The 17,381-nt window shown below is 45.0% G+C and overlaps 1 protein-coding gene across 3 annotated transcripts in view; it reads right to left on the minus strand.

Moving 5' to 3' along the window:
• SIK2 (salt inducible kinase 2) overlaps positions 1-16,826 on the minus strand; it is a 36,687-nt gene extending 19,861 nt beyond the window's left edge. For 2 of the 3 annotated variants that reach the window (XM_063417725.1, XM_063417724.1), the window contains exons 1-4: positions 16,575-16,825; positions 9,355-9,471; positions 7,583-7,646; positions 4,498-4,659 (exon numbers count right to left, since the gene is read on the minus strand). In XM_063417725.1, coding sequence (XP_063273795.1) covers positions 4,498-4,659; positions 7,583-7,646; positions 9,355-9,471; positions 16,575-16,724 — 493 coding nt within the window. In that variant the 5' untranslated portion in view covers positions 16,725-16,825. Of the gene's footprint in view, positions 1-4,497; positions 4,660-7,582; positions 7,647-9,354; positions 9,472-16,574 lie in introns of all 3 variants that reach the window. The other variant, XM_063417722.1, reaches the window with a different exon arrangement.
• Between the last annotated feature and the right edge of the window lie 555 nt (positions 16,827-17,381).

Consider the following 17,381-nt stretch of genomic DNA (forward strand, 5'->3'; position numbering starts at 1 on the left):
TTCTGCCACTCCGTGTAGGTGTTGTTAAATCTGATTTCTCCCCTCACTTATCTCGGGTTTGTCAGGTTTTCAACATCCTCGTAGTGCTGCAGATAAACATCAGGGTTTTATCTCTGAACTGCAGCTCTCACTCGGGTGCCACCCTCATAAATCTTCGTATCAGAGTCACAAGTACAAGAACATTTATTTGTAAGCACAGCTGAAGAAAGCGTGACCTGCTTGGGAGCACAAGGATTTCAAATCCTGAAAGGAGCAGAATTCTTTGTCCAGACAGAGATTTAAAGTTACCTCTTGGAAGAAATCACCAAAAAGAAACATGAAGAAATCTGAGCAACAAAAAGAACACAGCCAATGTAAGAGAAGCCTCAGGTTTATGTCATTATTATCCTGAGATGATTAATTTTGTAACACATACTGGTTTTATTTCTGGTCACCCAAAGGACCTCAGGAGCAAGGACATCGTGGCCTCTGAGCGAGGGAAGTGCAGAACTTGCAGGGCTGAACTGGGTGGAAGAGCAGCTCTTGGCTGCCTGGGATGGTCTTGTGACAGCACAGACGATTGAGCTTTATTAGGCAAATTCATGAATGAGAGGGCCGGGAATTGGCAGCAGAAGGAGCAGCCAAGGAGGCTCAGGCACAGAATTCCTCCCCAGCCCCTGTGCCTGGAGCACTGTCTGATACACCTGGAAAAGGATTCCCCCCTCCTGCCTCAGCCCTGCACTCCCAAATCTGCATTTTCTTCCCCTTTTTCTGCCCAGTGAAACTCCAGGATCCCTCAGTTCTGCATTTCATGAGAACACAAAGCACTGCCAGACCCCTTTCTGACTGGCACTGGGCTTTCTCATGGAATACAGGAATTAAAACCAGTGCTCTGTATGTCAGCAACTGGCTCTTAGCTTTAAAAAATCCAATTCTGTTCTGTTGTTGGACAAAATAATTCCCTGGGTGGGGGAGATCAGCGTTATTTGTTAGGGTACACAACTCCTTGTGGTCACCCCTTTTTGTTTCCATTCTTCTTCCCACACAAATGGCTGGGAAACTATTTGCAAGCACTCCAGCATGGATAGCATCCATGAAAACCCTTTCAAAGAATAAAAAAAAATCAGGATTTAGTCAGGATCCTGGATGCTTGGTCCATGGGGCTTCCTCAATTTTTAATTACTGCACTGTCAGTTGAGTTGTCCCACTTTTTGGAGTGGCCAGGATTCAGTTAAGCACAAAATAATCGTGAGTGTCTCATTCTCCCCCTTCTACCTTGCTCCTCTTTTGCCACTGCTGATCTGCCACAGCCACTCTGGATGCAAAATGGTCATTTTTAACCCAAAACTGCCTCGTTCCAGAGGAAACATCACTGATGTTTGAGGGAAGCCAGCCCTCTAAAAGACAAAACCAACATATGCCAGCCACAGAATTCTAAAACTACTCAAATTGGGCTCATTACCAGAGGAGTGAGATTATATAATGGAATGATCTTCTTAACATTTCCCTGAATCTGCACGTTAAAAAAAAAAACAGACAAAAACCCCAAAAAAAGGCCATCATTTGCAGCATTGTGTTCAGCTGAATAAACTCTGTGTTTGTGCAATCTGCAAACACTGGCTCTCCACAGCCCTGGTGTTTGGTTTCTCAATCTCATTACCCCCTTCAGAATAATCTTGAATTTCCAAGGTATCATTTTTTTTTTTGAGCGCACATCACGGCGATGGAATCTCGGAAAATGGAAACAGGCTGAGATTGCAGCTCCGTTTGCAACCTGAGAAATGGGAGCTCCCTGCCAGAGCTGCTGCAGCTTCTGCTGAGCATCCAGAGCCTCTCATTAGCCCCTCCAGAACCCTCCGAGAAGGAGCTCCAGAGCTATAATTAATCCATTCTCCCAAAACGACGAGCAGAACTCAATCTGCCTGGCTTGCAGAGAGCCACAGGGAGCTTTTGTTGGAGGAGAAATGTGAGCCTGGCAGATAAGGGAGGTGCTGATAAAGGCAAGGTACCAGCGTGGCAGCAGCAAACCTGACCCACTTCAGGGGCTGAGGGCTGAGCAGCCTCTCCTGACGTCAATGCACATTTCCCTGTCCAGCAGCAGCTCCAGCCTCCTTCAAAATAACAGTCCCTGCTTACCTGGGCTGCTGCAAACATCAGGAGGAGAATTTCCAGCCTGGCATGCGAGGGGAGGAACAGGAGCTGCTCCCCAGCTGCGTTTGGGGGTCGCTGTGTGGATTTCTCGCTGCAGGGCAGAGGGTGAGCTCAGGGAGGGGACAGGGGGCTGAAATGCTCTCAAAAAGCAGATGAGATGAGTTCTGGGTCACAAATCCCAAAGGAGATGTTCTAACTTTAAGCTAACTTTAAGCTTAACTTTAAGAAGAACCAGGCAGGTTTGCTTTGCTAGGGCTAAGCACAAATTCCACCTTAAACCCAGCGTGGAACTCCTCAGCTCCCCCCTTCTCAATGGACTTTTTACTCATCAATACCTTCAGTTTTGCTACTTGCACTGAAATTTGAGGGCTTTGCTCCCAACCACCTCATATCTTCTAGAAAATAAAGCTGCCAAAGCTCTCACCTCAAGTTCTTTGCTCATCCTGTTTGCTGTCCAGTTAGTGAGAGAATTTGAATTTGAATTCTGCCTGTCCCCATCCTTTTAGAGCAATATTAACTCAAAACTGCTGGATTCCAGTCCAAAGGTGGCAATCTTAAAAACCCACAGGTTTGGGAACATTTTTCAGTGTTAGTTTATTCTCCTGGTGGCTGAAATACAGAGGTGACTTTGTGCATGTTTCAGCATGACTAAAACCTGCTGTATTCTTGAAGAGTAAAAAGCTTCAACAAAAGTTTTGGAAGGAGGAGGATGATCCAAAAGGCCCACTGGAAGTGAAGAAGAGCTTTATCAAAATAATTCATCAGTTCTTGTGCTGGTTTTTTCAATTCCTACATTAACTGGAATCAGAGGCAAATCCCAGTTATCAGAGCTGGGATCCTGGCTGCCCTCTGTCCTTCCTGATAAACGAGCCCTGAAGAAGATGAACAACTGGAAGAGGCTGTTCCCAGGGATCTGCACAGCACAGATAACTCCAAAAATCCCAGATAAACCCCGTGCAGTTCGTCATTTGTCTCCTTTACAGTGAAAAATCCAACAACTGACTCGGCACAAAGTTTCCAGCAGCCTGAACTTTCCTCCAGCTCCTTTCGCAGCCGAGCTGGACACGGGGATAAAAACACAGCCTGACAAAACCCGAGATCCACACAACAACCAGAAGGGGCTCATTTGCATCCAGCCCAGCTGTAATTAACTTTGTGCATGGAGAAGGGGAGCAGCAGCAGAGAGCTGAGGCAGGGCAGAGGCAGCAGTGGTGGAATCTCCTCACTCCCATTTTCAGCGCTCTCACTGGAGCTCCTGGAGAGCTCCAGCACCGAAATTCCCGGGGGCAGAGCAGCTCCTGCCTCTCCTGGGATGCTCTGGAGGGATTGTCAGCTCCTCCCAGGGGATTTGCAGCCCAGGCAGGGCAGGAAAAGCTCTGGATGCAGGAGCTGGGACCCCTGAGGAGCTCTGGGGAGCTGTGCCAGGCTGAACAGCGCGAGCTGCACACGGGGACAGGGACCAGGGGACAAAACTGTGGCAGGAGAGAAAGCACAGATGAAAAACAGCACAGGAATTCCTTCTTTCACCTCCTCAGAGCATGGGGGTGACCAGCAGCCCTCAGATGTATTAGGATTTACTCAGAATAAACTGCCCTGGTGAAGAATTTCTCTCAGCCATAATTCTCCTGGGGTGAATTCAGGTATGAAATCAGAAATGAGAAAAGGAAAAACGCCCCACAAATGGCAGTGCTGATGAACCCACCGGGGGAACAAGGCACCACAACCCCCTCACCACTCCAGAAATGCCAGGAGAAAAAAGAAAAGGTGAAATAATCCAGGAATGAGCAGAAATGTTTTAACATTTCACCTTTCTCTGCCTCAAAAAGGGAAATTCCTTCTCCTTCCACCCCACCTTGCAGCGCTTCCCTTCCCTTCCTGCTCCCCTGTTACTGAAGACTGAGGTTCAACAAACAGCCCCTCAAATCCAAATATTCTCTATTTTACCCATTTCCAGCCTCTCTGGGCTAAAGTCAGCATGGAAGGATCCACAGAATTGTAATGAAAATGCTTTCTATTGCTAGCAACATCTGCTGTGTCTAAATTTATAATTAAAGTGAAATCATGCATGCAAAAAAGAAAAAAAAATCAATAAGCTTCCATTTTGATTTTTTTTTTAACATTGAAAGAAGTTATTCGATTAACTCTGTTTTAACCTGAACATCTGGCAGCTTTAAAGACACCCACAAAAAATGTCTACAACTTTAATTCTTTGGTTTTTTTCTGGAAGTTAATGTTGGAAATCTGGATGCACTTTGACACCCACCATGGAAAAATATTCACGAAGGAATCTCAGACAGCACAAGCCAACCACCGCAGGGGGGTTATATTAAAAAATACTTAAAAATAAAGTGTTGCAGCATGTTTTACCTGCAATTTTGATGTTCATGTTGCTGTCCAGCAGGAGGTTCTCAGCTTTGAGGTCCCTGTGCACGATTTTCCTGCCGTGGCAATATTCCACCGCCGACAGGATCTGCCAGAACTTGCGCCGCGCCTCGGGCTCGCTCAGGCGCCCGTGGCTGGCCAGGTAATCTGCACCCAAATAAATCAAAATATCAGCACAAAGATGGCTCAAATCAGCCTGGACACATTTGGTGTTTAATGGTTTCCCCAAAAAAAATTATTACAAGGGGAATTGAATTGGTTTCCAGCCTCTTAATGGCCCGGCCAACCGTCCGGAAAAATGAAAAAATAAGGATGTTTTTTTTCTCTGGTTCTTCTTTTATAGCTGGTCAGTATTTGCATGATATTTTCATAATAGAACTTATGGTAATCTGGGAAATAAAAGCAGGAGAAATCAAGGAAATCAGGTTTAAATGCACTCAGGCAACACTGAAACTTGATTTCTTCCCAGTAATCAGCTTCCAGCTTGTTGTTCTCCCGAAAAAACAGGAAAAAAGAGGAAAATTTTCTCTGGTCCTTCTTTTATAGCTGGTCAGTATTTGCATGATATTTTCAAAATAGAACTCATGGTAATCTGGGAAATAAAAGCAGGAGAAATCAAGGAAATATTTAATTCAGTGATAAATATCATTGAATATAATCACAGAATTAATTGATATTTCATTTAAAGGCTTTGTCAGCCTGTGTTTTAGGTGATTTTTAATTAAAATATCATTTATGGGCTTTGTTAACCTGCGTTTTAGGTAATTTTTAATTAAAATATCATTTAGGGGGCTTAGCCTGTGTTTTAGGGGACATTTAATTAAATATCATTTAAGGGCTTTGTTAACCTGTGTTTTAGGTAATTTTTAATTAAAATATCATTCAGGGGGCTTTGTTAGCCTGTGTTTTAGGGGACATTTAATTAAATATCATTTAGGGGTTTATTAACCTGTGTTTTAGGTGATTTATAATCAAATATCATTTATGGGCTTTGTCAGTCTGTGTTTTAGGGGATTTTTAATTCAAGTATCATTTAGGGGATTTGTTAACCTGTGTTTTAGGGGATTTTTAATTCAACGATAAATATAATTGAATTAATTGATATTCCATTTAAAGGCTTTATCAGCCTGTGTTTTAGGTGATTTTGAACTCAAATTTCATTTATGGGCTTTGTTATCCTGTGTTTTAGGTGATTCTTAATTCAAATTTCATTTAAGGGCTTTGTTAACCTGTGTTTTAGGGGATTTTTAATTCAGTGATAAATATCATTGAATATAATCACAGAATCAATTGATATTCCATTTAAAGGCTTTATCAGCCTGTGTTTTAGGTGATTTTGAACTCAAATTTCATTTATGGGCTTTGTTATCCTGTGTTTTAGGTGATTTTTAATTCAAATATCATTTAGGGGCTTTGTTAACCTGTTTTAGGTGATTCTTAATTAAAATATAATTCAGGGGGCTTTGTTAACCTGTGTTTTAGGTGATTTTTAATTCAAATATCATTTAGGGGCTTTGTTAACCTGTGTTTTAGGTGATTCTTAATTAAAATATAATTCAGGGGGCTTTGTTAACCTGTGTTTTAGGTGATTTTTAATTTAAATATCATTCAGGGGGCTTTGTTAACCTGTGTTTTAGCTGATTTTTAATTCAAATATCATTTAAGGGCTTTGTTAACCTGTGTTTTAGGTGATTCTTAATTCAAATATAATTCAGGGTGCTTTGTTAGCCTGTGTTTTAGGTGATTTTTAATTCAAATATCATTCAGGGGCTTTGTTATCCTGTGTTTTAGGTGATTTTTAATTCAAATATCATTCAGGGTGCTTTGTTAGCCTGTGTTTTAGGTGATTTTTAATTTAAATATCATTTAGGGGCTTTGTTAACCTGTGTTTTAGGCGATTTTTAATTCAAATATCATTCAGGGGGCTTTGTTAACCTGTGTTTTAGGCGATTTTTAATTCAAATATCATTCAGGGTGCTTTGTTAACCTGTGTTTTAGCTGATTTTGAACTCAAATTCCATTTAGGGGCTCTGTAACTTTGGCAATCTCTTCATTTAAACTTCTCCCCGTGCTCAGGGCTGGTCCCTGGAGCTCCCAGCCCACCTCTCCCCCTCTGAGCCGCTTTCCCTTGGCACAGCACAAGAACAAACAAAAGCCTGGCAGTGAGGGGAGATGAAAATATTTGCAAGCTAAATATCACCCAGCCACAGAGTGACTGACAAATCATATGATATCAAGGTGAAGTCAGATATCAAAGGCACAAATTAAATTACCCCCGAGCTCCCTAAGCTGTTAATCCATCATTTGTTAGCAATGCAGCAAACAAGTTCATGAAGCCAAGCTGTCGTTTGATTTTATGGCTCTGGCCTGTCAGGACTTTTTATTTAAGGATTCCAAACCCTTCAGGCTGCCCAGAACAGGTCATTTATTCTGGGATGGCTCCTCTCTCCCTCCTGGAGCAGCAGGGGTTGTGCATTAACCAGAGTGCAAACAGGGATTTTGTGCCAGCCCCTGGCACTGCAGCCTCTCTCCAGGGCAGCTGGAATGGGCTGAGGACACCCAGGATCTGCTGGAATAACTCTGGAGAAAAGAGCCACAGCTGGATTTTACTGTAGAGCCACCCTGAGCATCCTGCAAAGCCAACTCTGCCAGGAAAAATCAAATTTTTGTGAATTTTGTGAAACACTTATCCCAGCCTGGCGTCACTCTCTGGGTTTTTTGTGGTTTTTTTTTTTGTTTGGTTTGGGGTTTTTTTTGTTTGTTTATTTGGTTTTGGTTTTTTGTTTTTTGTTTTTTTTCATTTTATTACAATAAAATAGAAGCCAGAAGTGATTTGAGATTCCCAGGCAAAGGAACAGGATTTTAATCCCAAGACAACACCAGGCTCCCCCCAGTCAAAGGACAAGAGGCAGTGGAAAACCAACTGAAACAGAGGAAAGGGAATTTAAATCTAAAAGGTTTTTAACTCTGCAGGTACACTGAAATATTAAATCTCTAATAACAGATCCTTATTTACACACAGACCAGGGGTGCAGGAAAAAGCTGAACATGGAAATATTCCCCTGCTTACCGAAAATCTCCCCATTTTTGGCAAATTCCGTCACGAGGTACAGCATGCTCTTGGTCTCCATCACCTGTGGATGCACAAAACACACAATTTTTTTTTGCTGGTGAGAGCAAAAAAAAGCCAAAAACACCCCAAAGGATCCTGATTTTTATGGCTTTCTCCTAAAGCTGTGAAAGTTCTGCCTCGCACATGGAGTTGTCACAATCTTCCCATGTGTGCAAATAAAAAATAATAACAAAATAATAACAAAATAATAACAAAATAATAACAAAATAATAACAAAATAATCAAAAGCTTCACTGAGAGTGAAAAATCCCCCACTTCAAAAAGTCATGACAGACTTCAGGATAACAATTTCAACATATTTTGGGTTTATTTCAATAACCTCAGAGAAACAGTTCAGCATGAGCTGAACTTGTCCATGGGCACAACCTCTGTGAATTTGATTTTGAATTTTATTTATTTACAGGCTTGAAAGTCCCAAGGGAGTGCTCACAAATGAAAGCAAACTGGGGAGGAATTTTGAAGGCTATTTAAAAAATAAACTCATTTATCAAATGCATTTTTAAGCAGCCACTGAAGGAGTGAGCACTGCACAAGCATCACCCTCCCTCCAAGTGATCCTGCAGATCTTCAGACTTTATTTAAATATTCTCAGCCTCTCCTCTGCCACTTTTGTGTGGTGTCATTCATTCAGAAAGGGGAGATATTATCAAGGCAGTTACAAATTTAACTCCTTAAGCTCCATCTCTACCTGGTAAATTGACATTTTTAAAGCCCAAATGCCCGGTTTCTTTTGCATAAAATTAATTTAAAGCTGAACTGGTCTTAAGTGGGATCTTCATCTGTATTTAGCAGGATTAAGAGAGGAGAAAAAGGGGAAAAAAGGGGGGAAAAGGGGGGGGAAAGGGGGGAAAAAGGGGGGAAAAGGGGGGGAAGGGGGGGAAAAGGGGAAAAAAGGGGGAAAAAGGGGGAAAAAAGGGGGAAAAAGGGGGAAAAAGGGGGAAAAAAGGGGGGAAAAGGGGGGAAAAAGGGGGAAAAAGGGGGAAAAAAGGGGGGAAAAGGGGGGAAAAAGGGGGGAAAAGGGGGGGAAAAGGGGGAAAAAAGGGGGAAAAGGGGGGGAAAAAAGGGGGAAAAAGGGGGGAAAAGGGGGGAAAAAGGGGAAAAAGGGGGGAAAAAAGGTGGGGAAAAAGGTGGGGAAAGGGGGAAAAAAGGGGGAAAAAAGGGGGGAAAAAGGGGGGGAAAGGGGGAAAAAAGGGGGAAAAAAGGGGGAAAAAAGGGGGGAAAGGGGGAAAAAAGGGGGAAAAAAGGGGGAAAAAAGGGGGAAAAAGGGGGGAAAAAGGGGGGAAAAAGGGGGGAAAAGGGGGGAAAAAGGGGGGAAAAAGGGGGGAAAAAAGGGGGAAAAATGGGGGAAAAAGGGGGGAAAAGGGGGGAAAAGGGGGGAAAAAGGGGGGAAAAGGGGGGGGAAAGGGGGAAAAAGGGGGGGAAAAGGGGGAAAAAGGGGGGAAAAAAGGGGGGAAAAAAGGGGGAAAAATGGGGGAAAAAGGGGGGAAAAGGGGAAAAAGGGGGGAAAAGGGGGAAAAAGGGGGGAAAAGGGGGAAAAAGGGGGGAAAAGGGGGGAAAAAGGGGGGAAAAGGGGGAAAAAGGGGGGGAAGGGGGAAAAAAGGGGGGAAAAAGGGGGGAAAAACGGGGGAAAAGGGGGAAAAGGGGGGGAAAAAGGGGGGGAAAAGGGGGGAAAAAGGGGAAAAAAAGGGGGAAAGCCCCTCTGAGCCTACCTGGTAAAGTTTTATGATGTGTGGGTGGTCGAGCATCTTCATTATCTGCACCTCCCTGTAGATCTTCTCCAGGTTCACAGCATCCAGCTGAGATTTGTCGATGATTTTTATTGCCACCTGCAGAGCAAAACAGCAAAAAAATGAGGTTTAAAAACACCCCCAGCGTGCTCCTGGTGAGTTCACCCTCATTAGAAAGGGAATAAGGCAGCCCCAGGTAATTGGAGGCTTTCTGGGGAGTGCTGGGAGACAAATCCCAGACTGAAAAATAAAAGTAGGGCAGCACTGAAAGGGTCAGGGGTCCCTCTGAGGGGCTGCAGGGCTCTCAGCCACATCAGCATGGGAGGAAAAGTGGGTTTTCCATGAGAAAAAGTAGGTTTTCAATGAGAAAAAGCAGTTTTCCATGAGAAAAAGCAGATTTTCCATGAGAAAAAGCAGGTTTTCAATGAGAAAAAGCAGATTTTCCATGAGAAAAAACAGATTTTCCATGAGAAAAAGCAGCTTTTCCATGAGAAAAAGCAGGTTTTCCACGAGAAAAACCGAGTTTTTCATGAGAAAAAGCAGATCTTCCATAAAAAAAGCACTTTTTCCACGGAATGGAAGGCTCAGAACAGGTGAGGGAGGCCAATGCTCTTAAATCAACAATTTGCAGTGACCAAACTCATCTCAAAAAGCTCCGTGGTGCCCATTTCTGGAGTCAAGGTGACAAATCTGAGTCCCACAAAATGATATTTTAATAGAAAATCTGTGGGCTCCACACAAATAACCCAAGCACAGAGGATCCATGCAGTTGCAGCTGTGACATCTTTAATTAATTCATTTGCTCTTATTAAAGGCTATCTGCAGTTCATCCCTTCCAAGATAAAAAACTCAGCAGATAAACCTTGGAATTAGTTCACAAAACACATCCTGGCCCTGCTGACCTTGTTTTTTAGCCAATAAATGCAAAAGGAAAATAACTACAGGTGCTGAGGGGACTAAAAAAGGGGATTTAGACATTTAAAATTGAAACCAAGAAGAAGTGAAAACACAGACCCTGCACATGGCAAGAAATGCTGAATATAGAATATAGAATATAGAATATATAGAATATAGAATATAGAATATAGAATATATAGAATATAGAATATAGAATATAGAATATAGAATATATAGAATATAGAATATAGAATATATAGAATATAGAATATAGAATATAGAATATAGAATATATAGAATATAGAATATAGAATATAGAATATAGAATATAGAATATATAGAATATAGAATATAGAATATATAGAATATAGAATATAGAATATAGAATATACAGAATATAGACTATAGAATATATAGAATATAGAATATAGAATATAGAATATATAGAATATAGAATATAGAATATAGAATATATAGAATATAGGATATAGGATATAGGATATAGAATATAGAATATAGAATATAGAATATAGAATACAGAATATAGAATATAGAAATGGGGTTTATTCACCTTGAATGTCACTTTATTAATGCTGAAGCAGGAGCAAACAATGTAAATCCCACAAATGCTCCTGATTATAACAGAATTTCACAAATATTGAACAAGGGAGAGCTGCAGCACAGGAGACAGAAATCCACGGGAGGTGAACTCATTATCTGCTCTAACACTGATTGTGGGCCCACCTGAATTCACAATTAACTATTTATGGACTCTGATTTTCCCTCTTGAAAAGTCCCTTGTCTTTCCCCAGTCCCCAGGAAAATGAGATTCTGTTGGGAGTGAATAAACTGTAAAATCTGTGCAAATCTGGGCTTGTTTTGAAGGTGCAGGATGTGCTTTTGCAGAGCTGAGTTATCCAAAACAAACAAAAAGTTGGTTTTGGTTTTGGGTTTTTTTTTCAAAAGAGAGGTGTGGGACTATTTTTTTAAACGTCCAAAATTTTGAGCAAAACAGCTTTATCAAAACCTGATACAGATTTATAGTAATTCTGAAATATACAGTTATTAAAAACAATCAGAAGAGGTTCACATCCTACAGAATTCCCAGCATTAACCCTGAGTTATTCCACAATATTCCACAAGCTTCAAAACACAGAGATGGAGAGAACTGTGATGCTCAAGGTGACAACACCTGAAAATAAAAATTCCAGGTCATTCTTTGAAGGTTTTTGTGTTTTAAATGATGGAGAAATTGCTGTAAACAATGAAAATCCAACGTGGATCACCTGCTTCTTCTCCTATTTGTTACCTCCTCCTTTTATTCCTGTCCCTTGTATTAAACTTACACTTTATCTCGAGTATAAAACTTATAATAAATGATGTAAATAATCTTTGATGACTGCACGGTTCCATGGGCAACCATCACCACCACGTTCCTGCTGTGTAACCACAGGGACCTGAAACATTTCTGAGCACAGCTCCACCACTAATCAAGAATATCCCGAGCCACAAACTCATGGAGAACGAGCTGGAAATTTGAATTTCCAGTTGAAATAGATTTTTTTAGCTTGCTAACCTCACCACAGGACATCAAACCAGGCGTTGTCTGGTGACGTGGAGTTTTTGGGGCTATTAAAAAGTTGCTGTTGAGCACAGAAAATTAAAACCTACTTGATGGAAAAAAAAAAAGAACCTTGTTCTTTGCAAGCCTTGCACAACTTGAAGTGTGTATTAAATCTGTCCATAAAATGTGTGTACTATAGGAGAGGCAGCACAGCAGCAGCTGCCACCTCAAATGCAGATTAAATACCTCAGTTCACTCTGCATCTTCATCCTGCCAGGACCAGGGAAGATTTTAGAGAAGAACCACTTGAAAAATGCTGAAAATCCAGCAAAGCCTTCGCAAGGATGTGAGGAGGAGCAGGAATTCAGCAGCTCCTTTTTGTCCACGAGCTCAGCTGTGTCTCGATGACAGGAAAAGGGATGGAATTCTTCGAGGTGGAGAAGCTCCTTCAAGCCACGGAGCAGTTTCCTATCTGAAAAGTGTTTTTTGTTCCTGAACACGCAGCTTGCCAACAACTGCTGGCAACAGCTCGAAACAAACAACAAAAAAAATCCAAATTTTAGTGGGTAATGTCAGCACCTCCTTCATCTGACAGGCAAAACCAAAAGGGAATCCTCTGCCTCCCCTGGTTTCCCCTCACCAGGTTTTTAAGGAGTTCCATTCCGAGATATCTTTGCAGCTTTCATGGTTTCTTCTCATTTAAAAACACGAGGAACTGCTCTTATTTCCTTCCCTCTTTCAGTGCAGGCCCAGGGAAGTGGAGTTTGCTCAATCCTGCCCTGACATCTGGGAATTGCAACTGCCAAGGAGGGAGGATGAAATGCTTGTCAAGAAAAGATGAAAGTTCTTCTGCTCCTCAGCTACTCCAATTGTCAGTTTGCATTGGTTTGGTTTTATTCGTTTAATTCTTGAAAGGAAAAACAAAGGCAAAAAGCAAACACCCAAACAAAAAAACCCAAAACCACAACACAACCTCCTGCTACAAGTTCACACTCAAACAGAGCTTTGGCCCTGCAGGTTACAGAAATTCAGATTTGTTCACTCAGTGCATTCTTTTGAAAGATATAAAGCATTAAAATTAACAAACCCCACTTCCCGCAGTCTGGAAAAACTCAGTATTTTGTTGTGTAGCACAGGGAGCTGCTGTCTCTGCTGGAGTTATTCACTGTGAAGTACCTGAGCACAGCTGAACCGGTGCCACAGATAAATCAGGGGCTATTTTTTATATTATTTTTTTATGATTTATTTATTAGGGTTGTTTTTTATATCTTTTCTTCCAGAGAAAAACACAAATTCCCTGGAACAGCAGCCACATCTGGGATCCACAGGGACATCCAGGTTTTATTTTCACCTGGGGAGCAGCGAGCAGAGCCCCTCTGCAGGGGATTAATCCTTAGGGGGGTTAATTCAGGGGTTTAGGGGTGGCTTCCCAAATTCCCTGCTTTTTCCAAGCAGCACCTTCACCTATTCCAAACCTTCTCCTGATCCCACACCTATTCCAAACCTTTTCCTGGTCTCACACCAATTCCAAACCTTTTATCACACCTATTCCAAACCTTTTATCACACCTATTCCAAACCTTTTCTTGATCTCACACCTATTCCAAACCTTTTCCTGATCCCACACCTATTCCAAACCTTTTCCTGATCTCACACCTACTCCAAACCTTTTCCTGATCTCTCACCTATTCCAAACCTTTTCCTGATCTCACACCTATTCCAAACCTTTTATCACACCTATTCCAAACCTTTTCCTGATCTCTCACCTATTCCAAACCTTTTCCTGATCCCACATCTATTCCAAACCTTTTCCTTACACCTATTCCAAACCTTTTCCTCCTGTTTCACTGGAAGCCAATCTCCCACCTTCTCCAGTTTGATGCTTCCAATTATTCCAGTTATTCCAATTATTCTCTCCTCTGCTCCTCCCCAGGAAAATCTCGGCTCATTTCCACGCCTCATTAGCAGGAGCTGCCCTGGGATCACAGGATTTCTGGGCAGCAGGAGAAAAAAGGAGCGTGGCAGAGGAAAAAGCCACGTGGCCCCACTCAAATGGCACCAAAGGAGCCAAGCAAAGGTCGGGTCCAGCCCCCCCTGGGTGAACTGGCAGTAAAAAGGGTCAGGCAGCACCTCTATTCCTACAAATCTTTATTAATCCCCTCATTTTTCCCAATTTACTTCTGTTTTGTTGTTAGAATTTGAGGGTTGCATTAATTCAAGCGATGCTTTCTGATTCTGCCTGCACACTCCCTGTGTGGTTCTCCTGCTTCACGTTGGTTTTCATTTCATTTTCATTTCATTCTCACCTCTGCTAACAACTGATGGCCACAGTTTTTTCTTCTCATCTCTGGTCTTTCCATAAAATTTATGGATTGTGCATGACCCATAAGTGCTGCATTCAAGGTAGCAAGAGCCCATCTTTTTTAATTGGATGGTTATTAGCTAGGCAGAGTTGTGTTTAAAAAGAGAAAAGGCAAATATTTTAAAGGTCAAAATTATATAAAACACAATTTCAAAATGCCAGTGCTGGAAAAGCCCAACAACAAACAGGTTCTGAATGGAAAGGGTTCAGATCAGGAGATTCAGGAGAAACTTTGGCAGGGAGTCCTTTTAAAATAGGGGTTTTTGAGCAACTCTCAGCAGCATCACAGCATCCTCCTGAGGGTGCACCAGCACAGGACCTAAAAACTGAATATTCTCCCACTGGAACTTAAGCAACAGCTTAGAACAAACCAGAAATATAAAAACCCTTCAGCCTGGAGTCAAGAACAAGCAGGATTTCCACTCTGGGTGCTCAGGGACCCAAAAATCAGGTGAGCTGCTCCAAACTGGAAGTGCTCACCCGAAGAGTATTGGCTGGAATTAATTTCCTCTGACATCACCAGAAGTGATCTTAACAGGGTTCCCCTTCCTCAAAGATTGTGTAAATACTTCCAGCAACCAGCTCAGCAATTCAGTTCCAGAAAAACACTCTTGCATCTCTCACTGCAGAAGTCAGAGCTGACTCAAAAAAATCAAAGACCTTGACAGAAAAAAACCCTCCAGCACAGGCAAATTTGCTGTAAAAAATGCCACAGAAGATAAAAAAGCTGCAGGCTGGACAGAAAAGATGGTTAAAAAGAAAATTCAAGACTATCAGAATTCAGCAGTTCCTCAGGACACAGATGAAAGATTCATCCAGGAATCAGGGAGCTTTTAAACTCTGTGTTTTCTGTAACCTCTGTTATTTCGAACAACGCTAAACAAACACGCTTTCTAAAACGACAATAAAAACGAAGATTAAAGTTTTCATCTCCATCACAAAGGCTGCCAAAGAAAATGAGCACTGAGGAGCAATGACAGCCCAGCATCCTCAAGTGGAGCATTTGCAATTCTGGCACATGGCACCAAACTTGGAACGCTGGCACCGCCTGGCTCCTTCAGCAAGAGCAAGGCAGGGCTCAGAAAGACTCGAGTTTATAATAAACTCGAGAAACGAGGCAAGAGGAGAACTTTCCTTCCATCCCTGGGATGCAAAGCCCGTCAGGGACAGCGTGGCCAGAGCCCTGCTGGCACCGCGGTTTGCTCTCCTCAGCTCCGGGTTCCAGGGATTTTCCCGATCCTGCCGGGGGTGATGCTCGCACACAAGCCCGGGGCGGTGGGTGTCTGCAGGCCCGCACTCCGGACATTTTAATGCAGCAGGTTAAAGGGTTTTAATCACTTTTGTCAGCTCCGGAGCAGCGCAGGAACCTCTTCAGTCAACAATGAAAGCGGCCAGAACGACCAGAGGAGAGGCTTACAAACAGCTCACCTCTAGGTGTAGCAACTAAAACTACCTAAAACAACACAGGAGAGGAAGCTGATCCTTCAGAGCCATCACTCCCATCAGATACCTCCTTTTTTTTCTTTTTTTTTTCTTTTTAAAGTGAACACGGCTGCGTTTCCACCCAGGCAGACTGGCGTTCCTTTTTCTCCTCGGTACAGCCCCAGGTGTGAACAGCGAGCCCCGGGTGATCCACGGGGGCGGTGGAACAAAGAGGTGGAAATGGTCGGGTTTGGTGAACTTGCAGGATGCTGCGCTGAGAATTCAGCACACACACACACGCACAAGTTCCTCGGAGCATTGCCCGGGTCAGGAAAGCCTGGAATATCCAGGGCACGGCGGCAGGCACAGCACAGGTCTGAGCCTTCCGTGCGAGCTGAAAGTGCTGCTGGAGCAGCGCCGGAGCATCCTGGGGGTGCCATCCTGGGGGTGACATCCTGGCAGCGATGCCACCACCCTGGGGGTGCCACCCTGGGGGTGCCATCCTGGAGGTGACATCCTCGGGGTGCCATCCTGGGGGTGACATCCTCGGGGTGCCATCCCGAGGGTGCCATCCTGGGGGTGCCACCCTGGGGGTGCCATCCTGCCGGTGACATCCTCGGGGTGCCATCCTGAGGGTGACATCCTGGGGGTGCCATCCTGCCGGTGCCATCCTGGCAGCGATGCCACCATCCTGGGGGTGCCATCCCGGGGGTACCATCCTCGGGGTGACATCCTGGGGGTGACATCCTGCCGGTGCCATCCTCGGGCATCCCCCCGCGGCCTCGGAGGCGTTCCCGGGAGATGCGAGCAGGACAATCCCCCCACCCCCCACCCCGGCCGGGGCTGCCGCAGCTCCGCTCCCCGGCACAGCCTCCCGTCCCCGCGGGAGGTGCCGGAAGGGACAAAAGCGGCGACACCGGGAGCCCCGCGCCCCCCGCGCCCCCCGCGCCGTGCCCACCTCGCTGCGGGTGATGCGGTGCCGCGCCAGCTTCACCACCGCGAAGTTGCCCTTGCCCAGCGTGCCCTCGATGTCATAGAAGCCGACGCGGACGGGCCCGAGCCCGCGGGGCAGCAGCGCCGGGGGCCGCCGGGGCTCGGCCATCACCATGCTGGGCTCGGGGGGCGGCGGCGGCGGCTCCGGCTCGGGCTCCGCGCGGCGCCCCCGGGGCCGCGCCGCCCCCTCCGCCAGCGAGCGGCGTCACCGCGCGCGTCACCGCGGGCGGGGCCTCGCCATGGCAACGGCGCTGGCACGGCACGGCACGGCACGGCACGGCAATGCACGGCACGGCAATGCACGGCACGGCACGGCACGGCAATGCACGGCACGGCAATGCACGGCACGGCACGGCACGGCACGGCAATGCACGGCACGGCACGGCAATGCACGGCACGGCAATGCACGGCACGGCAATGCACGGCACGGCACGGCACGGCACGGCACGGCACGGCACGGCACGGCACGGCAATGCACGGCACGGCACGGCACGGCACGGCACGGCAATGCACGGCAATGCACGGCACGGCACGGCACGGCACGGCACGGCACGGCACGGCAAAGCACGGCAATGCACGGCACGGCAATGCACGGCAATGCACGGCAATGCACGGCACGGCACGGCACGGCACGGCACGGCAATGCACGGCACGGCACGGCACGGCAATGCACGGCAATGCACGGCACGGCACGGCACGGCAATGCACGGCACGGCACGGCACGGCACGGCAATGCACGGCACGGCAATGCACGGCACGGCACGGGCAGCGC

Source organism: Prinia subflava, chromosome 22 (assembly GCF_021018805.1).
Source record: "Prinia subflava isolate CZ2003 ecotype Zambia chromosome 22, Cam_Psub_1.2, whole genome shotgun sequence".
In the NCBI taxonomy this organism is placed as follows: Eukaryota; Metazoa; Chordata; class Aves; order Passeriformes; family Cisticolidae; genus Prinia; species Prinia subflava.